Raw genomic sequence first — 25,564 nt, forward strand, 5'->3', positions numbered from 1 at the left:
AGATCTGCTCCCCAGACCTCCACTGACCCCCACCACCACCCCATCCAAGCCCAGCCTCTGACCCTGAAGGTTTCAGACAGGCTTTGAGAACTCTGCCATCAGCCACCCCAAATGTTCTGTGATTTGTCTTTCCAACAAGACCAAAAACCATCAGCCAAAGTCATCATGGGCTGGTCAGAAGCCATCATCGCTGCTATCAAAACCCAGGTCATAGAGTATATTCTTCCCTGACTCCTGGGACTGAGGGGACTCTGTCCTGGGGTTGAGGTCATTGAGGTCACTGAACCAGCTCATCCGGTGGTCCCCCTGGGAACTGGGAGGCAGCAGGCTGTTGTCTTGGGTGGAATGCCCACTGCGCTGCATGAGGTTCCCTTGCTCTGCCCTCGTGGTCTTACTGGGCATGACTGTTCCTCCCTGAGCAGAGCAAACTAGATCTGTGGGGCTCCCAGGGCCCCCAGATTGCAGGGGCTGAGCAAGAGTTTCCTGCTGCCCCCGGGGGGACCTTTGTGAACTGGAAACTGGAGGCCTAGGATATTTAGAATTAGAAACACAGGTTTTGCTAGGCATTTGTTCTTGCTTCCTGCGTAGGGACCTTCTTCTGGGGGCTTTCCTGGGCTGCTGCTGCTTGCCTTTTTTCCCTCTTTCTACAGTTATGCCTTTCTGTTCGGTCACCAACCTTTGTTCACAAGGGTCACATGAAAATACGCCTTTAGCTTGCCGTTTTTGGCTGGTGTTCTTAATGCTGGTTGCAGAGTTGTTTAAGTCCTTATATCCTCGAGATATAAGCTGTGAGTCTCCTTGGGAAACTGGGTCCCTAGCTTCAGGAACTTTGTGACCCAGGAAGGGAGAGCCACAGTTCTCAGAACCTGTTTTAGTAACAGAGTTCTGGCAACTAGTCTGCACTGCCCTGTCCGTGATTTGCCTGTTTCTTTTGCCAGTTCCAACTGCCGGCTGCACAGCCTCTTCTTGGAGAGCATCCCTCTTTGATCCCTCACCCCAGACAACAAACTCCCTGGGCCTTGGGGAGCCCACACTAAGACTGCATGCAGCAGGGAGGGCCTGGGCCTGCCACATAACTGGCTTCTCAGAGGTATGTTTGTCCTGCCTGGTGAAACTGAGGCTCTGCGCCAGGGGTGGTGATGTCTGAGAGGCACTGTCTTTTACGTGTTTGGGTGTCAGAGCGATGGAGGTCAGTTGCTTTAACTGTGCTAGAACACTGGGCATATTCAGCTCGCCCAGATGCTCACACAGCTGCTGAAAGTCCTTACTCTGCTGGGTAACCAAAACTTCAAGGTGCTTCAGGTTGGACTTCATTTCTATAAACTCTGCTTGTCTCTAAAGAAAGGCAGTGGAAAAGTAAGGAGTTATGGACAATGCAACTCAGAGGGCACAACAAAATGTGTGGACAAAACAAAGAATGGACCAGCAGAACCAAACCTTGTGCCCTGCTGGGTACTATAAGCGGAAGCATGGCAACACTCTGGAGCAGGGTCCCTAGGGTCCACATGCCAGAGAACCTTGAGAAAGGAAGTTAGGCTCTCCCCTGACCTGTTACCAAGGGGCCTGTGGTGGCCTCTGTTCTTGGCTGAAATTTTGCAATTTTAAAGATATCTCTATAGGTCTTAGTAACAAAGCCAGAAACACACACTTGAGGACAGGGGTCAAGGTCTAACACTTACAGCTTCGAATCTCTTTTGCAAGTCGAGGATGGCCTGCTCCACATTGCCTTTGTCCTGCACTCTTTCCAACATCAGACCACTCTGAGCTTTTGCAGTCTCCTGCCCTAAATACAGAACAATGACAGTTCACCACATGAAGACTATGGTATGCTCCACCCTGCCTAGGCTGCCTTTGGGGAGAAGGAGGAACTGGAAGCTGGCATGGGCCACCTGAGCCTGTTCTGCCAGCACCTATCTGGATCAACCTTGCTGAAGAAAGAAAGCAAGAGCAAGGTGGTTCCCCCACTGTCTCTTCTTCCCTCTCTCCCTGAGGACATCCTGGCCAAAGCAGACTCAACCTCAGCACCTGCTGGGACTCTGAAACCTACTCCCCCAGTGACGGCACCAACTCATCTTTGGCCTGCCTTCTTGGCCCTGTCACCAGAGTGATCTTTCTAGAATGTAGTTATGATCATGGTAAATTCCATGTGTTGACCAACTAGAAAAAGACTGTTTACTTGTATTTTAAGCACTGGATCCCTGCTCCTAAACTCAGTTAATGAAATATTTTTCCAGACATCTATGTTGATATTTGTAGTAGAAAGCAAATGTAATTATCCTACCCTAGATGAGTTCACGAATAGCAATGTTTCTTAGGAACAGTGAACATTACCAGCTGAACATTACCAGCCACAAAAGCAGAGAATGAAGAAGGCAAGCAAAGTGTTCAATTCTAGATTCAGTAATCAGTAAGCATCAGTCTGTGATCCCACGTATTTTTTCTTTGTCCCAAGGAAACACATTCAGGGTCTTCTCTTTTAAAGAGCTTTTGTATTGAGCACATTACTTCCAAAATCTATCCATTTTTTTTTGTTTTAATAACTATCACAGCATAGGGACTTCCCTGATGGTCCAGTGGTTAAGAATCTGCCCCACAATGCAGGGGACATGGGTTCAATCCCTACTTGGGGAACTAAAATCCCACATCCCTCGGAGCAACTAACCTCAGGCACCACAACTAGAGAGCCCATTCCGTGGCAAGGAAAGATCCCAAGTGCTGGCAACTAAGACCTGATACAGCCAATAAACACATATTAAAAACTGTAACAGTATACACATGCTTCCAATGAAAAATGATCAAATCTCTCCTGTGTAGACCTTGTTCTCGCTTCCTGGATTTAGCATTATGAGCATTTTCTGGAGTTTTGTATTAATATATGTGCATACCCACGTATAGGTTATAGATCCTGTGTGTGTGTGTGTCTTCCAGAGAAGAGGACTCATTTCATTTCTGCTTTGGTTATAAACAGATATTTTTAGCTTTTTAGAAAAATATGCCATTTAAAGTCCATTTCCATACTCTGGACAATCTTTTTTTCTTCAAAAAGTTTTCCTGTTTACACTTGGTCTAAGGCTTGGGAGAAGGCTCCGGGGTGGTTAAAAAGCTGCCTTGTGGCTGCAGAGAGGGGCTTCAGGTAGAAGTCCGGAAACCAGAGGGGCTCCTCAAAGTCCCCTGTGCTTGGGAGACTTGAGGGTGAGCCTTCCAAAACAATACTTGCCCAGCCCTGCCTGGGGACCAGCCGGCCCGCAGAGGTTAATCAGGTGGTCGCCATCTTGATGAGCTTCACCTGCCTCTCCAGGAAGCCGCTTTCCCGGAAGTCACAGGCGGGTTCTGCCCAGGCAGAACCCGGGGCACGCAGGTCGACACAGGCCTCGTTTTGGTTCTTCTCTATGAACACAGCCGCGTCCATAAGCGTCACGGGCCTTACCCACTTCTCTTGAGATGGCTTCGGCAAGTCCTGGAAGAGGGAGTGGCCACCACACTGGCTTTGCATTTCCCAGAGACGCTCACACCCTGGTGCTTCTGCTCAGCCAATATGTGGGAAAAAGTGGCCCACACCCTCTAGAGAGAGGTAGGAGAAGAGGCCTGCAGACGCCTGTTGACCAGGCGGTTGACAGCGGCCTCCACCTTAATGGAATAATTGTGACAAATCTGGGAGCTCACATGGTTGATGGGTAATAAGGAGTTAATCTCAAAAAATGGCCTTGGCTGGGCCTGGTGGCCAAGGATAGCTGAGTGGCTGATTCAAAATCTGTGAGTGGAAAAAAGGTTGGAGGGTGGTCAGAGGTGAGAGCAAAGGGCATCCCTGGGTCTGTTCCATCCAAGCACTGTTGATGGAAGAGACAGATCTTCAGGACCCCTGAGTGCGCTGCCAGTATATTGCCAATATTTCTATTTTCTTTTTTTTTTTTAATTTTTTTACAAACCCTTGTGTCGAGGGCTGACTTTCAATAGATCGCAGCAAGGGAGCTGCTCTGCTACGTACTCTATTTTCTTTTAAAATAATTTTATTTATTATTTAATTATTTTGGGGCTGTACTAGTCTTCCTTGCCTCGAAGGCTTTCTCTAGTTACGATGAGCTGGGGCAACTCTCTAGCTGTGGTGCACAGCTTCTCACGGTGGTGGCTTTTCTTGGTGCAGAGCACAGGCTCTCAGTGCATGGTGCACTGGCTTTAGTAGTTGTGGTGCACAGGTTTAGTTGCCCCTTGGCATGTGGATTCTTACCAGACCAGGGATTGAACCTGTGTCCTTTGCATTGGCAGGTGGATGGTTAACCACTGGACCACCAGGGAAGCCCTCTGTTTTCTTGTAAAGATGATTCTGTGGGGTCTGAGGCGTCCTAGCACTGGAGTTTTCAGGCTGTTGGTCGGGCCGGGTCTTGGTGCCAGGGACCCAGAATGTCTGCCTCCAGCCAGAGTTTCATGCAGGACCCTGCTAAGTCCCCCACCACCACCCTCGCCCTCACCTCTCCAGGAAACCTTCCAAGACCAGCAGGCAGTCGCTGCTATGGAGTCACTGCTTTTGCCCTCCAAGCATAGAGTCTCTGTTCCCCCAGTCCTGAGGGGCTCCTGCAGTCAAGCCCCACTGCCCTACAAAGCCAATTGCTCTGGGGACTCTTCCTCCCCATGCCGGACTCCCGGGCTGGGGAGCCTGGCACGGGGCTCAGAGCTCTCACTCCTATGGGAGAACTTCTGCAATATAATTATTCTCCAGTCTGTGGGTCGCCCACCTGGGTGGGATGGGATTTGATTATATTGTGAGTGTGCCACTCCTACCATCTCATGGTTTCTTCTTTATGTCTTTGAATTTGACCCCCCCCCCTTCTTGGTAGATTCCAATCTTTTTTATTGATGGTTATTCAGCAGTTAGTTGTGATTTTGGCATGCTTGTACAAGGAGGTGAACTCAAGGTCCTTCTACTCCCCATCACCTTGTTGCTGTCCTCAAAAAAGATTTCATTTCTATTTTAGAGATTCAGCAAGGGCTCCATTGAGATGAGGTTGTACGCTGATGTTTTTCCACTGATGGCCAATGATTTCCCTTGATAGTTTTGCTCTCCCTGCTGTGCTAATGAAAGCCACCTGAGTAAAGGTCTGGAAGGCTCCATGTACAAAAGGAGTTTGCTTAGTCCTCCCTTTTTTTAGGATACCCTTCCCAATTTTCGCTGACTGATCTCTCTCTGCCATAAGATGTGTCCTGGAGCAAGCCATGCAAACAAAAGCACCGTGCTATCTTCATTTATCAATTAATAAGTATTTCCATTCCAACATGGTTCATATAGATGACTTTCATTCTTCTTAATTATATGTGCCTTGCTCAGAAAGACACTTCTCACTCTAAAATTATAAAAATGTTGCTCATGCTTCTTATAGTTCTATTTATGATTTAATCACCACACAGTATGTTAATTCCTTTGGAATGAATTTTGATGTATGGAGTTACCTGTTTTCCAAAAAGAGGTATTTTCTGATTTTGATAGTGGCCTCTCCTTTTTATTCTAATGACCATACTTTTCAATAGAATTTATATATCTTAGGTGAAAGTACTGCTGTGTACTAATTACCCCACCTAAACCCAAGGTCAAGTGGATTGTAAATGGCCTTGGCAATTCATTCTATTTGTCTGGTTCATGGTGTCCTCAACTGAAGAAGTAGGGGAGTTAGATTAGATGGCTTTGAGTGATCCTTCTGGTTGTATAGGCAGAGTGTGACTGGGGAAAGATTTTATGACCTCATTCTGTGAAGGCATGAATGACATAATAAACCAAGAGAGTGCTTTCACATAGTATCTTCCCCCTTCCACGCACAGTGAGTGCCTACTGAAAGCCTGCAGAATACACTGACTGGCAGGTTCAGTGCTCTAGGCTAGCTGGACTGGGCCTAGCCATTTGACAGCAGATTTGCCTGGTTCCTCTCAGTGACTGCCTACCAAGAAAGGGAATGATTCTGGACAGGCTACTTGCGTGCCTATTTTTAAGAATGACCTGGCTTTTAATTAATGTAATGCCACAGTGTTTTACTGTTTGCCTGGTCAGTCTTAAGCTCTCAAAGTTAAGGAACTGTCAGGAGTGAAGAATCAGGATCCCTATGCCTACCAAGGCATCCCTATGTCTCCCTTTGCAGACTCGGTTCTCCTCTCTCTGCCTTGACCCTGTGCTGTGGCCTTGAGCACGTCCATTCCCTGTTCTGGGCCTTAAATGCCACACCTCTGCTGCAGTCCTCCTTTTTGTATCAATATTTCACCCAGTTTTAAATCTGAGGAGTAAAAGGAGTGCTTTCCTTTCAGGACTTACAATGAGCTATTTTATCATGTTAAACAGCGGAAGCCTCCTTTTTCCTTCTGCTCTTTGTCTTGCATCTTCTTGTGAGGGTGACAGTCCTGGGCTTCCAGAACTGGTTTCTAAGCAAATGCACAGTGGCCTTGTGTGTGGGATACTCAGGTTGGAAGCCAGCAGACAGTACAGTGCTTCTTTGCAGACAGATGGGGATTAATTTGAAAGTTACACAAAGGCATTAATTTTTGTAAATCATGAGCAATCCATCTCTTGACATTTGAATAAGTTGACTTCAATTTGTTTAAAGTAAAAAAAATAAATACAGAGACAAATGCAAACAAGTGCAGATGCAGTCATCAGCTTGCTGTTGAGCTGAAAACTGTTGGTTCCAGGGGAAGTGTTCATTTACGGAGACCTGTGTCATGGCTCCCTTCTGATGAATAAGGGCCTGAACCATGGTTTCACCTAAACGTAAATCACTAATTGACTGAACAGAGGACTTTACAGACCACAGACTGTAACTGAAATTGAGAAAGATGCTGTGATTCACTACAAAACAGCTGTCATTGAAATGAAGGCAGCAAGCAGAACAGTAGGTGACTGGAATATTTCTGACTCCTGAAGGAGTGGTGTATTTATTTCTAAGTCCTAAGGCAGCAAGGGAGCCTTTATAGACAACACAGCCAGCAGTTCATTTTAGACTCAAGGATTCCATTGATTCACTTCAGGTGGTGAGATTAGAAATCTGGCAGAACCATCTGCCTTGAAGCAGCTGGGTTACTGGGTGGGGGACTGATGCTTCAAAAAAGGCATGGAGGGACCAGGCATTCCCATGCAGGGGTGGGGCCTGCTACCCAGTTCAGCTCCACATCTCTTCAGGTCTAATCTTATGTACCCATTCTCTCATCTGAAACACTCTATGGAACCTCACCACTGGCAGAAACCTGACTAGGGTCAGCAAGTTCACATTCACTGCTCGCCAGTGCCCCCTGCCGATAATCTCAAACACGAGACACTCACATGTCTTGGCCACAGTTTCCAAAGAATCCAAAATAGACTGACTTCTGGAACTGAGATGTTCCTCAGACTCTTCCACTGATGTCTGTAACTAAGAAACCCCAAATTAGGAAATAATTCACAGACTGTTCCCTCATTTTACTAACTTGGCAAACTGTCACTTAATGATAAAAAAGGGTAGTTAAAATACTGCTATTTTACACGAACAAAAACCAATACAATATAATTATTAAACTTCTTAAAATGTAAGATGTTTTAACACCTTGAAATGTGGCATACTTACCTTGTGAATGCTTTCTCTGATATGGGAAATGAAGTTGTATAAAGTCTCACTAAAATAGGAGAGAAAAAAGAAAGTGAACCTTTGTGAAATACTTAAACAGTATGTAACAACATTGATTCCATGAACATAGCAGGATTCTACCAGTGCAGCATCAAAACAGTGGTTGATCAGTGGTTGAGCTGAAGACTCAACCCTGAGAAATCTTAGTGCCCAGATTAAAAAAGGAGAACACTGACTTTTTGTGATCATTTCCAAAGTGAAACAAAACTTTATTTTTTTTAAAAAATATACTCTATATGAATCTTAAATGAGGTTGAATTTTAGCAATTCAAGTGGTTGCTATAGTAGAACCAGCTTTCATTTTTATGGCAACATGGTTCGGAGGATAGTGACTTCCTATGGATAGTCAAAAATTCCTGGACACATATTAGTCTAATGACTATTATTTTGTCTGTAATAATGGGGATAATTCTGGGAATGATATTAATTTTTAATGAAAAATAAATTATCATAATTATTCCTCAAATATCCCACTTTTGAAAAAAATCAGACAAGGCTCATCATTAAAAATTTTTACAGATTTTTGTTTCTTTATACAATAATATATCAATTTTTGAACCCCAGTAGGACAGCTCTTCATGCCACAGTCTTATAGATGCTCCACAAGACTGACTTTAAAAGAAGAATTTGATAGAACCATTTCAGAGTCTTACAAACCACATAGTTTTATGAACAAGATTAAGACATGACCTGAAAACAATAAAAATATTAAAATGAAAAATTTAGTGAACTAAGGATAAGAACAGAATGCTATTAAATTATAAAAGCAGATAATAAGAATAAGAAAAGGTACTTATAAATTAAAATAGCAGAAATTAAACAAATAGAATTAACCAGAAGATACAGTATGGAAATGTGATAGAAAACAGAAAAAAGACAGATGAGAAACAAGCAAATAGTAAAAAAAAAAAAAAAAATTAACAATAATTAGAGAATCAATGCAGGAGATTCAATGCTTGACCAAAACTGGAGATCCAGACAGTAAGAAGAGTGAAAACAGGAGGTTTTCCAAGGTATAATAAAAGAAAAATCCCCAGAACCAAAAGACACAAGTTTATAGGGCAAAAGGAATTCCTCCATGCCAAGGGCTTATGACAAGCCACATCAAACCATAGTGCTATAAAAGTTCAGAACTCTAAGGATAATGAGAAGGTCCTAAAATTTTGCAGAAATAAAAAAACAAGTGACATATACAGGCTCAGGAATCTGCATGGCAGCAGACCTCTTAAAAGCACTCAGAAATCTATAAGGTGAGTGGAGCAATGCTTTAGAAATTTTGAACAAAAAGAACTCCTAGTCTTGCATAATGACATAGCTATGCCAGTTGCTTGTAGTCATCATCTCTTCTGAGTTGATGAACTCAGAAACTAATTTTTAAAATTAGTTCATTGAGGTATGATTAACACACAAAAAGCTGTACATATTTAACATATACAAGTTTGGAGACAAGTATACAACCATGAAACCATCTCTCCACAATCTATGCCATAAATACACCTACCACCTCAGAAAGTTTCCTTCTACCCTCTTTCTTTATTATTATTAGTGATAAGAACACTTAACAAAGATCCACCCTCTAAACAAATTTTAAAGTATAGAGTATTGTTAACTATAGACACTATGCTGTATAGTAGCTCTCTAGAATTTATTCATCTTGTATAAACTGAAGCTTTGTACCCTTTGAGTAATACTTCCTGTTTCCCCCACACCTCCCCCACCAACAACCACCATTCGACTCTCTGCTTCTATGAGTTTGACTATTTCACATTCCTCATATAAGTGGTAGCATATAATTAGTATTTTCCCTTCTATGTCTGGCTTATTTCATTTATACAAAATGTCTTCCAGGTTCATTCATGTTACAAGTGACAGGATTTCCTTTTTTTAAGGCTAAAGAATATTTCACTGTATGTACATACCATATCTTCTTTCCCATTCATCCATTGATAGATACTTAGGTTAGTTCCATTCTTGGCTATTTTAAATAATGCTGTGATGAACATTAGAGTGCAGTTATCTCTTCAAGATCCTGATTTCATTTCCTTTGGGTATATACTTAGAAGTGGAATTGCTGGATCATGTGGTAGTTCTGTTTTTAATGTTTTGTGAAACCTCTGTACTGTTTTCTAAAGTGGCTGCACTAGGGAATTCTCTGGAGGTCCAGTGGTTAAGACTCTGAGCTTTCACTGCCGAGGGTGCAGGTTTGACCTCGAGGAACTGAGATCCCCCAAGCCTTACAGTGTGACAAAAAAATTAAATAAAGTGACTGAACCAGTTTTCACACTCATCAACAGTGTACAAGGGTTCCCTTTTCTCCATATACTTGCCAACAGTTGTTATTAGTTTTTTAAATGATAACCATTCTGATAGGTGTGAGATAATATCTCATTGTGGTTTTGATTAGCATTCCCCTGATAATTAGTGAAGCTGAGCATCTTTTCACATAACTGATGGCCGTTTGAATGTCTTCTTTGGAGAACTGTCCATTCAATTCCTTTGCTCGTCTTTTAATCAGGATATTTCGGGGTTATTTTGTTTGTTTTTGTGACTGGGTTGTAGGTATTCATTTAATGTTTTATATTAACCCTTTATCAGATATATGGTTTGCAAGTATTTTCTGTCCCATAGGTTGCCTTTTCACTGTGTTGATGATTTCATTTGCTGTGCAGAAACTTTTTACAGTTGACCCTTATACCACATAGGTTTGAAATGCATGGGTCCACTTATATGCTGATTTTTTATTCAATAAATAGAGTTGGCCCTTTACGTTCCAGGGTTTTGCATCTGCAGATTCAGCCAAACATGGACAGAAATTTCCATCTTCAATTGGTTGAATCTGTGCATTCAAAATTGAAGATACAAAAAAAAAATTGAAGATATAAAAAAAATTGAAGATATAGAGGGCCGACTATGAGATTTGAGCATCATTGGATTTTGGTATATGCAGGGACTCCTGAAACCAGTCTTCTGTGGATACTGAGGGATGCCTGTACTTGGATGTCATTTCATTTGTCTGTTCTTGCTTTTGTTACCTGTGTAATATCCAAGACATCATTGCCAAGGCCAATGTCAAGAATGTTTTTCCCTATGTTTTCTTCTAGGTGTTCTATGGTTTCAAGTCTCACATTTACGTCTTTAATCCATTTTGAGTTGATGTTTGTTAATGGTATAAGATAAAGATCCTTTTCCATTGTTTTGCATAGGGATTCAGTTTTCCCAACATCATTTGTTGAAAGATTATCATTACCTCACTGTATATTCTTGGCATTTCTCATATGTATTAAACATTTAAAACCTAACCCTCTAAATGATCCATATAAAAGAGCACAATGCAGCCACCAAAATGATTTTATAGATGAAACAGAAATATAACCATTCAATATTATTAAATTAAAAAACAGATTGAAAATAATCCATAGGAAACAATTCCATTTTTATTTTTGAAAGTATACAAAAATAGAGCAGAGTTATATAAAACACTGTTAATGGTGGTTCACAGAGTAAGCTGATTCAGAGGCAGACTTGAGAATCTGACAGACCCAAGATCTCTGCCCAAAACTCCCACTCAGTTTAGATGTGCTCCCTTGGATGGAGTTTTTCCTCACGCCCCCAGTCAGAGCTGGAAGCCTGTCCTCAGGGCTCCCAAAGCATTTGGATGAAACCTCTACTACAGCATTTACAAATTTGTACTTAGAGTGAAAAGTCTAGATTCTTTATTTTAGGTTGTTCTTCATCTGATCCTCTTTACTGTTTGAGGAGTTCCTCAGATTAGGGATATTGGGAAGAAGCAGAGTCCCTTTCCTCCTCTTGAGGTTGAGAATGCCAGGAGCTTGCTTTCTGAGCTTTTCCTGAACTTGAGCTCTCCCTTCACATATACCTTGTCAGATTGGGAATCAGGGTAAAAACACTGTGACCTCTTTCTCTGGTGGCTGTGGCTATCATAGTAGAAAGATGGAGCTCCATGGGACTGATGAAAGTGGACTACACTGACAACAACGGATGGAAGGGTCCACTGCACTCTGGGCAGAGTCTAGTGGGCCGCAGAATCTGCACGGGACTGATTTTGAGACTTTGTTTGGAAAGTTGTTCATGGTAGGTAGTTGTTGGCAATTGTATGACTTTGGCAGAAACTTAAATTGGCCTCATTTTTTTCCTTGCAAACTGGATTCCTAATCTCTACCCGCAACGCCCTGCCACCTAGGTAGATGACATTCCATCCTGGGGAATTCCTTGGCAATCCAGTTGTTATGACTCCATGCCTTCATTGCTGTTGGCCCAAGTTCAATCCCTGGTTGAGGAACTAAGATCTTGCAAGCCACATGGCATGACCAAGAAAAACAAAATCCTAAAGGCAACGGAAAATACCCTTCTTCCTTCCTTCATCCATCAACTGTCTGGAAATCTGATATAAAATCTCCAAGCACTGTGAGGACTGAGAGGGATCATACTTTAGGGATCTGCTAGATCTGCACTGCTAGAAGGAGCCATGAGGTCTATGGAGCTACCATTCTAGCCCTGAACCACACACTTCAGGATGATTTTTTGCATTAAAGAAAAATAAGCATCTTTTAAATACTTCTATTATTATTACGAGAATGAGAGTACATGTGTCAGTGCAGTTGAACGTAATCCTAACTAATAAAATGAACCACTTAATATCTTTCAATAATGTTTAACACTTAAAAAAATTTAAACTAACATAGGAAGTTTGTATATATATGTGTACACAGTCCTGTGAGTTTTGTCACAAATTTCGGATTCATGTAACCACCACCACAACCAGGATATAAGACAGTATCCCCCAAACAAATCCTTCAGGCTGTCTCATTGTGGTAAAGACCAGCCCACACCCCTAATCCCTGGTAACCACTGACCTAATACCCATCCCTATTGTTTTGCTTTTCTCATAATGTCATATAAATTGAATCATATAGCATATAGTCTTTGGACTGGTTTCTTTCAGCATAGTGCCTTTGAAACACTCTTGAGAGCACCTTGGACTTCTAGGAGATCAAAGCAGTCAATCCTAAAGGAAATCAGTCCTGAATATTCATTGGAAGGACTGATGCTGAAGCTGAAGCTCCAACACTTTGGCCATGTGATACGAAGAACTGACTCCTTAGAAAAGACCTTGATGCTGGGAAAGATTGAAGGCGGGAGGAGAAGGGGATGACAAAGGATGAAATGGTTGGATGGCATCACCGACTCAATGGACATGAGTTTGAGCAAGCTCTGGGAGTTGGCGATGGACAGGAAAGCCTGGCGTGCTGCAGTCCATGGGGTCACAAAGAGTTGGACACTACTGAGCAACTGAGCTGAACTGAACTGAGCGCCTTTAAGGCTCATCTATGTTGTTGCGTAGCAATAGTTTATTCCTTTTCATTGTTGAGTAGTGTTCCATTGTATGGACATACCATGGTTTATCCATTCATACATGGAAGGACATTTGGGTTGTGCCCAGTTTTGATGATTATGAACAAGGCTACAATAAACTTTATTGTATAGACTTTTATGAAAACATAAGTTTTCATTTATCTAAGATATATACCTAGGAGTAGAACTGCAGAGGCAGATAGTAAATCATTTAATTTTGTAAGAAACTGACAAACTTTTCCAAAGAGGCTGTATCATTTTGCATATCCACCAGCAAGATTTCCATTTGGTCTATATTTGTGCCCAGCATTGTCAATTTTTGTCTGTTTTATTTTTAGTCACACTAATAGATGAGTAGTACTATCATCTACTCATATTAGTAATGTCATTGTGACTTTAATTTGTATTTCCAAAATAGCTAATGGTGTTGAGAAACTTTTCATGTATTTATTTGCCATCCATATATTTTCTTTGGTGAAGTGTCTGCTAAAATTTTTTCCCATTTTTTTATTCAGTTGCTTGTTTTTTTACTGTTGAGTTTTAAGAGTTCTTGATATATTCTGGATACAAGTCCTTTGTTGAAAATGTGGTTTGCAAATATTTTTTTCCAGTCTGTAGCTTGTCTTTTCATTTTCTTAACAGTGTCTGCCACAGAGCAAACATCCTACATTTTAGTTAAAAACAAAACCCCAGAAATCTCAACGCTAGGCTATCATACTTCAAATTCAAGTTCCCTTCCTCAACCTACCTGCTACTATTTATTTTTCAGAGCCCTCAGATGCTACATGCACACCATCAGGGCTTGGTTGCATTCAGTGGGAGCAATAGGATGTTGTATGCTTATTCTGTCTTACTCAGAACCAGAAGCCATTCCAATACCCTCTTAATAAATTCCTTTTTCATTTAAATAGTTATTTCTGTTGCTCACAGCTATTAACTCTGGCTCACTTGTTAATTTATCCATCATATACCTGTTTCTGAAACAAGACTGAGAACTTCAAAGACAGGTACCATTATTCCTCCCCTTGGGATCCCCAGTGTGCCCTATTGAGCCTAGCACAGCATTTATTGAGTGAGTGAATGAACAGATTTCACTGTGGTGATCCCCAATCTTGAAAGAATATGGCTCGTTTTATAATCTCCTTGTGGTCCTTAGGTTATTCATTAGTTATGAGACTAATCTGTTTTCTCAAACATAACTGATTAAAAAAAAATAATCTGGGTAATGAACATCCATTGTCTGGGATGCCCAGCATCCACCTCTAATGGAGAATTGTTTCTTGTTGCATCCAATAAGTGATTATGATGAGAACTTCAAGTCACATCCCCCTCTTCACTCACCCCTCAATAACCAAATAAATAAATCCATTAGAAGCTTTCACTAGGATTTTCAAATTGTAACTAAGGGGTAAGAGTCTCTTTTTCTGTGTTAGTAGGAAGGTGGTCTCTAGGAGGAGAGAATGAAGCACAGATGGGAAGAGAAGCACAGAAAAGAGACAGATTTTGATTTTGTTTCATTCCCTGTCCTTCCCAGATTGGTTCAGAGAGCTAATATAGCCTCCTTTTTATCCAGGCTAGTTTATTTGCTATCAAAAGAGTTATAACAAATGCAATGTGAATGAGTAAGGCTTCTTTTGAGATTTTTTTAACCTCATACGCTCTTTCTACTCATTTGGGAAAAAATGTACTTTCAAAACACAATATGTAAATACATGTTTTATTGATTAGTAGCATCTCTTATGTCAACTCTGTACCATGCCTTATCACTTTCCTGCTTCCAAATTTACAATGGTATACTTTCTGTCTCTCATTTAAACATTTCTCACTCTTCATCACATTTCTGACAAGCACTTATGGACAGAAAACAGCAATCTAAAATGGGGTTTGTTTTTGCCAGAATTTATGAAAATTATGATTTTCTGCTTAGCGTTTAAATCAATATCATAAACTTGAAATTTTTTTAATGGAAAAGATAATCTTCAGTGTCCTTATCATCTTTTCTTTCTGTATAAATACTATATTTTTTTGCCATCTTGTAAATAATTGTTAACAGAAACTCATTTCTGGAAATTCCTTGGTGGTCCAGTGGTTACGTCTCCACACTCAATGCCGAGGGCCTTGATTCAACCCCTGGTTTGGGAATTAACATCCCACAAGCCATGCAACCAAAAAAAAGGAAAAGAAAATAAATAAACTCATTTCACTACAAAAAAAGCAAAGGAAATGAAAAATGAAATAAAGAAATGAAGGAAGGGAGGGAAAGAGAGAGGGAAGAAGGAAATATCAAGAACTTAATGTTTCCAAAAGTTTTTTAAGCTACAGAAATTGTGATCAAACAAAGTAATATAATCCAAAAGCCCAGAGAACAAAAAACTTAAGACTAATTTATTTGAAGCAGTAAGATGAGAAGAGCCTGCTCATCAGTAGTACTGTACCATTGTTATGAATCCTAGAGCCTACATTCCTACAGGAAAGAAATCTGTCAACATCTGGGAAGTGTTTACTTACCAACAGAATCAAACACTTCAAATAGAGTATTTTGCTTTTCTCACTAAAGGAATATAGGTATATAGTGGAGAATATACCTAATCTTTTAAAGAATTCCTAATCTAGAATTCTTTAAGAAATTCTGGCTCCTAATGCAGGAGACACGGAGATATGAGTTTGATCCCTGGATTGGGAAGATCCCCTGGAGAAGGAAATGGCAACCCACTCCAGTAATCTTGCCTGGAAAATCCCATGGACAGAGGAACCTGGTGGGCTACATACAGTCTGTGGGAACACAAAGAGTCAGACACGACTGAGCAACTGAACAACAACAAAAACAACATGGAAGTATTAGTGATGATGCTAAATGACACATCTTTACTGTTACAGAAATAATAAAGTATATTTCTGCTTGGGCATTACAATTTCTGTGATAACTAAGGATGTCCTGATAATAACTTACTATGGAGAAATGAACAAGTTAATTTCCTCAGTGACTGCAACTTATTTATTTACAAATTAATGTAGTAGTCCTAAATTTGCTTATATATATTATATATATATAAAACAAATAAGAATATGTATAAAATTTAGGCTATATATTTAAAAATACCAACATTTCAAAGTGAGAAAGTCAGCCTGAGCTATGATTTAAGAATTCATGTGCTATATTCTTGACCCTGAAACAAATGTTAGCTAACTTCCTAATTCTGATCTGAAAAAAAAGGACAGAATTTTAGGCAGAATAAACCTAACATTACTTGAATATTGCATTTCTCTAAGAAGTCCTTTAGCTTAATATTCAGAGACACCAAAACTATGGCAGCCTAAGAAAGCAAATGAAGAGTAATTACTAGATAAGCGGTAAAAGTAAGAATGTTATCATGCTGAAACTGAATTATTTAACTACTGACATTCCATTTGCTCTTTCACTCAGAAAAGAGAAGCTGTCTCATCCACTTGAAAGGTTTTTGTGTACCTGTCACATCTGTCTTTTGCACTTTTCTTTTTCTCCTCAAACTGTTCCAAGAGGCCTTTTGGTTTTCCGAGAGACAAAGGAAGAGGAAACGAGCCTCCATCTTTTGTTTCTCCTCCAAGCAGCTGGGGTTTTGTTTGGTACTTTGTGAAAATACTAGGTTCACTCTGTTCAGTGGAAAAGAAAAACATCATAGCATTATACACATAAAAATATTTATAGCATTCACTATTCTCTACACAAAGCAGAGTTACACTTAAGTGCAAACTATAATACTGAAATCCAATGCAGCATGTAGTATTTCCTTTTTATTTCATATGCACCAGAAAATTATATTAAAGAAAAGCAACTCTTTTTACTAATATAATTTCTGCCTTACCAGCCCAGAGATTTTTAAAATGTCAGCTAAAATGGCTTAAAACCAATTGTATAAGTTTAAAGGGAACAACAGAAAATTATGCTGTTGAGATAATGTGTTAAAGTTTTTTTTTTTTTTTTTTAAAGTTTTTATATTAATAAGTTTAACTCAAGTTGTTGCTCAGTTGCTGATGAACTAGACTTACTGATAAGTTTGACATGTAATGTAAATGGTACATGGTAAGCCACTTCCTGCATTCTGAAGCAAAACTTATTCTGAAACGTTCAGGTAGTACATTTACTCCTTCATATCACTGGGTACCAATTTTTGTACTAAAATGCTTATCTCAGAGCATACCTTACTAAGTTACAATAGTGACCGAATTGTATTAAGTCTATCTGATGCAGTTAAGTCTGTGTGTAAAGTTAAATCTGGTTCTAGACCAAAATAAATAAATAAATATATATATATATTTCTGACTCACAAAAGAAAACAAGCTGATCTCCAAAAAATCAAGAGATTCTGGCCCTCGGGCTTCCCTTGTGGCTCAGCTGATAAGGAGTCCACCTGCAATGCAGGAGACCTGGGTTCGATCCCTGGGTTTGGAAGATCCCCTGGAGAAGGGGATGGCTACCCACTCCAGTATTCTGGCCTGGAGAATTCCATGTACTGTATAGTCCATGGGGTTGCAAAGAGTCAGGCATGACTGAGTGACTTTCACTTTCACACTTTCTGGCCCTTATTCATCAACTTAGGCCTCAGTATCCTCATCTCCTTATTCAAGGAGTTAATGGGTATAATGGACTAAAATCCACAAAGCGTCTGATGTTTCTTAGGGAAAAAAATGTCCATATAGAATATATTTATATTACTTTGCCCCTATTTTTCTAAAGTTCTCTTTTCTTATTGAATATTCACAAACAATAATATGACAAGCCTTAGAAAATGTCATGTAATATTTGGCACACCTTAGGAGTGCTCAAAGTACTGGAAATGTTCTGTGTTGCTTTAGTAATAGAAGAAAATGCAAATATAAATGTTTTCCATTTCAGACTACCAAGTCAAATGAATCACCAGTCAAACACAAATCTATTTAGGGCAGTGATCCTTAGAGGTGTACAATTCTAAAATATAATCCAGCAAAATAAGTCATCTTTACAGTTTATCTCCGTAATGACTGTGAAACATGTACAGAGAAATTCTGGAATTCAAACTCACATCCAGAAAATTCTGTTGTGACTGTTTTGGATGTCTCAAGTGGACTTCAGAGTCCAAGGGTGTTGACAGGGTCTGTGAACTTTCTGGACAGAACTGGGATCCAAAAAGAAACTGGGAATCACTGAGACTGGAGTAATCAGTCTGATTGTTATTCCAGTTAGACGACTTATTGGCCCTGAAATTAAGCAAGAAGATAAAAGTATATCAAGTAGACAAACATCCTGAACAAATGAAAACCATAATTCGAAATTATTTCAGAATATTCTGGGCAGAATGCTAGCTTTTTTTGACCTCCCAGTCCCCTGCACACTGCCAGTACTACCTGTAAAGAAAGAAGGAAATTATGAATGCCAGACATTTTGATTACAACAACCTGGGAACAATCAGATGGAAATTCAGACATTAAGGACTAACACGATTATTTCTTGTACAACAAGATTATGGGCTTTAACACCATTTTGGAGATCAAAGTTCATAAAATCTTTAGGGATTAAGAGAACATTTTAAAAGGTTGAATTTATTCATCAGTAAGGGAACAGATTAAAAATAGAATACAGCTTATGCATATAACTGATTCAGTAGTCAGAAGCAATAAACTAGATTTACATATAACCACATGGATAAGTCTCAAAAACATAATTTTGAGTGAAGAAAAATAAAAATGTAATGAACTCTCTCATGTATTAACGTAATTTGTAAGCCTACATCATACATATCAAACAAGTATGTAATTGAGTATGTAGAAGATTAATGGGAAGGATACACATTAACTCCCCTAGAATGTGTGTCTGTAGGGAAGGAAAGGAGCACGACTAGAGGGAGAGAAGACACTGTAATACAACAATCAGAATATAGACCTAAAAAAAAAAAAAAAAGAATATAGACCTAGATATGGACTGAATGTATGTGTCCTCCCAAAATTTGTATGTTGAAACCCTAATCTCTATTTTGATGAATTTTGGAAATAGGGCCTTTAGGAAGTAATTAGGGTTAGATGAAGTAAGGAGGATGGGACCCTCCTGATGAGATTAGTGTCCTGATAAGAACAGACACCAAAGAGCTTACCCTCATTCTTTCTCCATCATGTGAAGACACAGAAAAAGGCAATTGTCTGCAAGCCAAGAAGGGAGTCTTCACCAAAAACCAGTCATGCTGGCATAGGACTTTCAATTCTAAGACTTTTCAATCTCCAGAACTGTGAGAAAATAACTTTCTGTTGTTTAAGCCATCCAGTTTACTGTACTTCGTTGTGGCAACCCAAGCAGACTAATATAGGTCTCATACAGACTGAAGAATATGATCAACTCAGATTTGCACACAGAAAGATCCGTTAAGCACTGTATTATTCCCTTTCACACCTTAGTGTCTTATCCTTGCTTGTTGTAAATACTTCCAGCTGTGGACCCTCAATTTGCTTCCCATGGATACCTATGCCAGTCTAAATCTCACATTTGAAGGGGATAATGATATTAATAATGATGCAATCACACTTGAATACAGTGTACTGAGTCTACACAGAGATAGCACATAAGTGGATAGACAAAACATAGTCTTCAAGTTTTTACTTGAAAGACATCTCAATAACGGTTTATGTTACTTAATGCTGTTGTATAACCCAAGAAAACATCCTTTTCATTAAAACACACAGGCAGATCATTCCTTTTCCAAATGTTAAATTTAAAATAGATAGCACATAAATTACATATTCTAAGCCAAAGGAATCATTATATATTAATACAAGAAAAAAAGAAACCCTACTTGTTCAGAACAGAGAAGATAAATTATTTTGACTCATAGAATCATTTTCTAAGATTAGCTAAGGTAATGGGCTACACACATATATTATAATATGGTTTGCATAATCATTGCTCAAAATAGCTAAATAGCTCTCTGTGACTCCCTTCTTAGGTCAAAGAGAATAATTAGCTGGGCTGGAAAAGAAACAGCTCTATGAGCCTACAGAAGTCATGTAGGATTTGTATCTTCAAGCTATGATCTGAAATTAAACATATATTTTTTCCCCTACTCTGTATCAACTGTAAGCCTTTTTTTTATTTTCAAGGAAAAAAAAAGAACAATGTTTAAGGTTTTTTGCTGTCTTTAGGAAGGTGTTAGGAGGAAAAGAAACTATTCAAAGATTAAAGCATGCCAGAAACAATTGGAAATCCCTCCATATATACCACTTCTGGGGCACACCCACCAAGCTAGCAATAGCAGGCCCTTCTGCATGGCTAGAGGACACCAATCTAAGTACCTCAGCGGAGTGGTAGAGGGAGCAATATTTCAATGAGCCCTGTTAGCAGTTGGAGTGGTTCTTAATTTCATGGTACCTACAAATTGTAGGACACAACTGAATACATTGTCTTGAGTTTGCTCCTTGCTGTTTCAATAGCAATCACTCCAAATGAGGTAAGAGTTTCTAGATGCTGGACCATGTCTAATTCTCACAGGCCTCATAGTCCCTAGGTCTGGTGCTGGACAGTCATTGTTCAACTAACACACATAGCTGAATTGATATTAATTTTATAATTAGAAAATAGGCAAAGGGAGAAGACAGTATGAGGGGGTTTCAGTGGTGACCAGCAAGGGGAAGAGAAGGGGGAGAAGCTATACGGGGTAACTCTGTTACTATAAACTGATACAAAGGGGAGCCTGTTTCCATGAAATCAATCCTCTCAAGTAGAAGAATACATAACCAAAAAAAAAATAATAATAATACATAACCAGAAAACTTACCCAGAGCCTGAGGGAATACTGAGCATATCTTTGATATTCCAGACATTAAAATTCATGTCTTATGATTATTCCTTTTAAAAAGAGAGGAACATTCATTTAAAAGGTTAATACAGTACTTTTCCAAAGATTACTTTACAGTGACTGTTATATGTAGATGAGGGCATTTCAGCAGTTATATTCTCATCCAGTTGATGAAAATTCCCATTACATATCCGCCAGAAATAGGTTTTATGGTTTTTTTTTTTTTGCAGTTAAATTGCATGTAAATTCCCCTCAGTATCAGAGCCCGAACCTAGCCACCTGTAAAAAAGTAAATTTGCCTTCCATCCTTTGCTCTCTCATTTCTTGTTCTGCCACCTCTAGTAATAATCTGCTTTTAGAAAAAGACCAATAAACCCCTCTTTCATTGCCTGATACAATGAATGACTTAATCTATAACCTTTCTCGAGAAGACTAGTTCTTCTTAGTCCATAGGGTATTGGAATGCCAAGAAAGCTGTGGAATTTGGGCAGTAAGAAGCTGGTTGAAGAGTAAGTGCTTTGGGCAAAAGTGTCTTCCCACACCTCTTACAGCAGTTTCCTACTCTGCTCACTGACAGTCTTAATATACTACATAATAGAGTTCATATGATGATCATAGAACCTGGATTTTATGAAACAAGCCCAATTTCCAAATTTTGTCTCCTTGATCCCACAGAACATTCATATGTATCAGATTGTACATTATCACTGAGAGCATAGAAAATGATACCCACACATATGAGATCCCCAATATAGATCTAGATAAGACGAAGCGTAAGTTCTGAACAAATACAGGTAGTTTGGTATACACTTAATATAGTTTAACCTTGTTTAGAGACATTTATCACACTGAAGTTTTCTAACTTTCTAAAAAATTACATGTATTTGTGTGCTTATAAGCATTTGTTTTGCAAGAAAGTTAAGTCAATAGACCACAGAATCAAGGGGTTAGAGGTAGTACTACTTTCACAGTATCTACTATGTGCTAGGCCCAGTGCTAGACACATTGCAGAATATAAGCTTAATGATTTTGTGAAGCAGATTTTGTTATCCCCATTTAAAAGCTTGTGAAGATTCAGATAGGCTAAATAATTAGCTCAAATTCTCTTTAATAATTCTTGATAAATAGGTTCTATGCTAGATCATTGAGATGAAAACGGAAGAAAATTCATTTTAAAAACTGGCAATATTGTCCAGATGGGTTCACAGGTAAATTCTACCAATTCATTTAAAGAAGAAACCATACTAATTCTGTATAACCTCACCTCACCCAAGAGGTAGCAGAAGGGACACTTTCTAGCTCATTCTATGAGGCCAGCATTACACTAATAATATAACCAGACGAAGACATTACAAAAAAAGAAAACTATAGACCAGTGTCTCTCGTGAACATAGATGCAAAGTCCTCATCAAATTATTAGCAAATTGAATCCAACAATGTATAGAAAGAATTATACACAACAGGAGATGCAAGCAAGGCTAGTTCAGAATTTGAAAATCAATTAATATAATCCATTAGGATTATAGGACTGATGCTGAAGCTGAAACTCTAATACTTTGGCCACCTGATTCAAAGAACTGACTCACTTGAAAAGACCCTGATGCTGGGAAAGATTGAAGGCAGGAGGAGAAGGGGACGACAGAGGATGGTTGGATGCCATCACCAGCTCAATGGACATGAGTGTGAATAAACTCCAGGAGTTGGTGATGGACAGGGAGGCCTGGCGTGCTGCAGTCCATGGGGTCGCAGAGTCAGACACAACTGAGCGACTGAACTGAAAAAGTATACAACCATATTAATAGATACAAAAAAGCGTTTGATAAAATCCAACACCCATTCATGATAAAAACTCTCAACAAAGTAAAAAAACAGAAACTTCCTCAACTTGATAGAAAACATCTACCCCCAAATCCAAAGTTAACATCATACTTTTTAAAAAAATTCCCATTGGGGCATAGTTGATTTACAATATTGTGCTAACATTACACTTAATGGTCAGAAACTAAAAAATGTTCCCACTAAAATCAGGAACAAGGCAAGATGTTTCCTCACATCTCATCACATAAATTGGCACAGGATTAGATAGACAAACCAGTAGAACAGAACAGAGCAATAAATCTTTCTGAAAATAGAAATGTATGTTTATGATAAAGGTATTATCTCAAATTTGTTGGGGAGAGATAAACATTTTAAAGTAGGGTTGGGATAACTGAATAGATGTATGAAAAAAAATCAGATCTAGTCCTTTCACCATATGTTACAAAATATTACAAATGAATCAGAGATAAAATAAATATGAAACCATAAAAGCACGGGGGTGGAGGAAATTGGTAAATTTCTCTATAGCCTGGAAGTGGGGAAAACTTTGACTCAAAAAGTCCAGAAGAAAAAAACTGACAAATCTGATTACATAACATTTTTTAAAAGAAAATTTTGTATCACACTACAAATCTTACAGAAAATGGTCAGGACATCTGAGCCAATGGTTCACAGTAAAAGAAACACAAAAGCCCTTATATGGGAATTCCCTGGCGGTCCAATAGTTAGGACTCTGAGCTTCCACTGCAGGGAGCACAAGTTCAATCCCTGGTCAGGGAACTAGGATCCTGCATGCCAAGTGGTGAGGCCAAAACCATCATCATCATCATCATCACTATGTCTTTTCCCTGCTTTTTCTCTACCCTATCATCCTAATACATTATATATTTTATTAATTTATCATATTTCGTCTCTCAGCATGCACACCCATGCCTACCAGAATGTAGTTTTAAGCTCTTTGAAGATAGGAATTTTTGTCTGTTTTGTTCACTGCTATACCGTCAGAATCTACAAATTGTGCCTAGCAAATAATAAGTGCTGGCAAATAATACAAAATATTATTAGATGTGTAAATGGGAACTAAATTAGGACAATGGAGCAAAACTTTCCAAATATCCATAAATTTAAAACACATTGTTTTCAATTGTTACATTTAAGTCCCTATATCATCACAGACTTTATTATATATTTTAATAAAAGAGATAAAATGGGATTCCTGATCCTCATGTTTGGGGCTTCCCTGGTGGCTCAGATGGTAAAGAATCTGCCTGCAATGCAGGAGAGACCTGGGTTGGATCCCTGGGTCAGGAAGATCTCCTGGAGCAGGAAATGGCAACCCACTCCAGTATTTTTGCATGGAGAATTCCATGGACAGAGCAGCCTTGTGGGCTACAGTCTATGGCGTCTGTATGTCCGAGTTTTTCTGATAGTCCGAGTTTTTTTTCTTCCATCCACACTAGCAGAATTTCCTCCATCTAGAGTATAGGTTTAGAATCTAGACACTTTTATACATATCACTACAAGGTCATTATTTAAGGTCATTGTAACTACATATAGATGATAAATCCTCTATTGTTTTTCACTTCTGTTTATGCTGATAGAGTAATTTATATAACCTGTTGTTTGGGGTTTAGAATAACTACTCCCCAGGTTCCAGACCTAACTTACTCTTAAGAGGTTTCTTAAATATGGTTGAAGAAATTCCATGGTTATACCAACTGTGCTTAATGGCCACCTGGTGCTTGATGTGCCAAGAGTCTCAGCTTACCTGTCCTCTGTGCATTCACCTGTCACCATGCTATCTGTATACATGCTTTTATATTCTCAGAGGCTAGAAATCCCATCTACAAAAATCCCTCTCCTCACAGATACTAGTATAACACTAGTAATGAAGAGGTAGTCATTCTTAGTTGGACCTTAGCTATTTTAAGGTAAATGAAAATTGAAATGCACATATTAACAACTCACAAGGGCTGAGTTCCCTCCCTCTCTCCTCCTCCAATCCCATTAAAGGAAGCAGAAAAGGAAGGAAAAGGTTTCAGTGCGAGTGACTATTTCCACAACAAGGGCCTTTAAGTGCAGGGAGGAATATATGGGGCTGAAGAGGGTGTGTCCTGAGGGGCTCCAAGCCCTCCCATCTGACACCATCTTCAACTAAGAGAATCCTGAGATCGCAGTGCAGGGTCCTCCAAGTGCCCCTACTTGGCCACAGGGAAAACTAGTCTCTTTTTCTGGCCTCCACCAGGCCTGCCTCAACCTCGGTACAGTCGCTTTCTCATTTTCAGTCTCTTCTACCAGGAGACAAACTCTGGGATCGTAGGCTAAATAAGTTATTCCTTGTCCTTTCCCTACCCCTCCAAGGGATTTCCCGTCATAATAATCAATGACCAAAATTCCAGTGGGTTTCCCTGGCTTCCGGTTCACCCTGACTTCGGGGGCGGACTCTCTTCCTGGTCTCTGAGGCAGGCCGGGAGGCCTTCGTCCCTAAAGAATCTGACGAAAACAGCTCCCCAAGGAAGCTGAAGAGCCAGGGTGGTCTTTCGTCACAGAGAAAGAAAGGGCTAACCCTAATCCTAACACCCCCACCCCCACCTCCCATCCCCCGACCGCCCCATCCCCTGACCCCCCCATCTCCCACCCCCCCCACCCCCTCGACCCCTCCCATCCTCCATCCCCCGACTCCCCATCCCCCACCCACCACGCTCCTGCCTCCACCTCTGAGGGCCTGCACGCGCCTGATCAAGAGGCAGCTTGGTTCTGAGGAGGCTGCCAAAGCTATGTGGCCACGCCCCCAGGATGCGCTCTGACCAATGAGAGTTAACCCCCTCCCTCTGGGCCCGCCCCTGCCGCAGCAAGCTGTTAACGGTTTTAACGGTCCTAACAGTTTGAACTGTGAAGCCTTTAATCGTGGGCCAGGTCTGCTGACCTACATTTCACCACATA

At 39.9% G+C, this 25,564-nt stretch overlaps 2 protein-coding genes across 3 annotated transcripts in view; one reads left to right on the plus strand and one right to left on the minus strand.

The window, feature by feature from the left end:
- C24H3orf62 (chromosome 24 C3orf62 homolog) overlaps nt 1-25,564 on the plus strand; it is a 37,272-nt gene that overhangs the window by 10,797 nt on the left and 911 nt on the right. The window lies entirely within an intron of this gene.
- Nucleotides 55-25,390, minus strand: IHO1 (interactor of HORMAD1 1). Of its 2 annotated transcripts, none has more exons than XM_043885187.1 (8): nt 25,320-25,390; nt 20,783-20,853; nt 18,047-18,221; nt 16,474-16,637; nt 7,575-7,623; nt 7,295-7,382; nt 1,680-1,783; nt 55-1,335 (listed from the first exon to the last, which is right to left on the minus strand). In XM_043885187.1, the coding sequence occupies exons 2-8, from the start codon at nt 20,836-20,838 to the stop codon at nt 175-177; spliced, it is 1,797 nt and encodes a 598-aa protein (XP_043741122.1). In that variant the 5' UTR covers nt 20,839-20,853; nt 25,320-25,390; the 3' UTR covers nt 55-174. The 2 variants fall into 2 exon arrangements, with proteins under 2 accessions (XP_043741122.1, XP_043741123.1); XM_043885188.1 differs by lacking the exon at nt 25,320-25,390 and adding an exon at nt 22,390-22,443.

This window comes from Cervus elaphus, chromosome 24, assembly GCF_910594005.1.
Source record: "Cervus elaphus chromosome 24, mCerEla1.1, whole genome shotgun sequence".
NCBI classification, from domain to species: Eukaryota; Metazoa; Chordata; class Mammalia; order Artiodactyla; family Cervidae; genus Cervus; species Cervus elaphus.

Excerpts from the sequence above, each read along its gene's own strand:
- IHO1 (XM_043885187.1), bottom strand. The coding sequence starts at position 20,838 with ATGAATTTTAATGTCTGGAATATCAAAGATATGCTCAGTATTCCCTCA. Across the intron at positions 16,638-18,046 it reads CACAACAGAATTTTCTGGAT|AGTGAACCTAGTATTTTCAC; the intron begins GTGAGTTTGAAT and ends TCCACTGAACAG. Across the intron at positions 1,336-1,679 it reads TGCAAAAGAGATTCGAAGCT|AGACAAGCAGAGTTTATAGA; the intron begins GTAAGTGTTAGA and ends GCCTTTCTTTAG.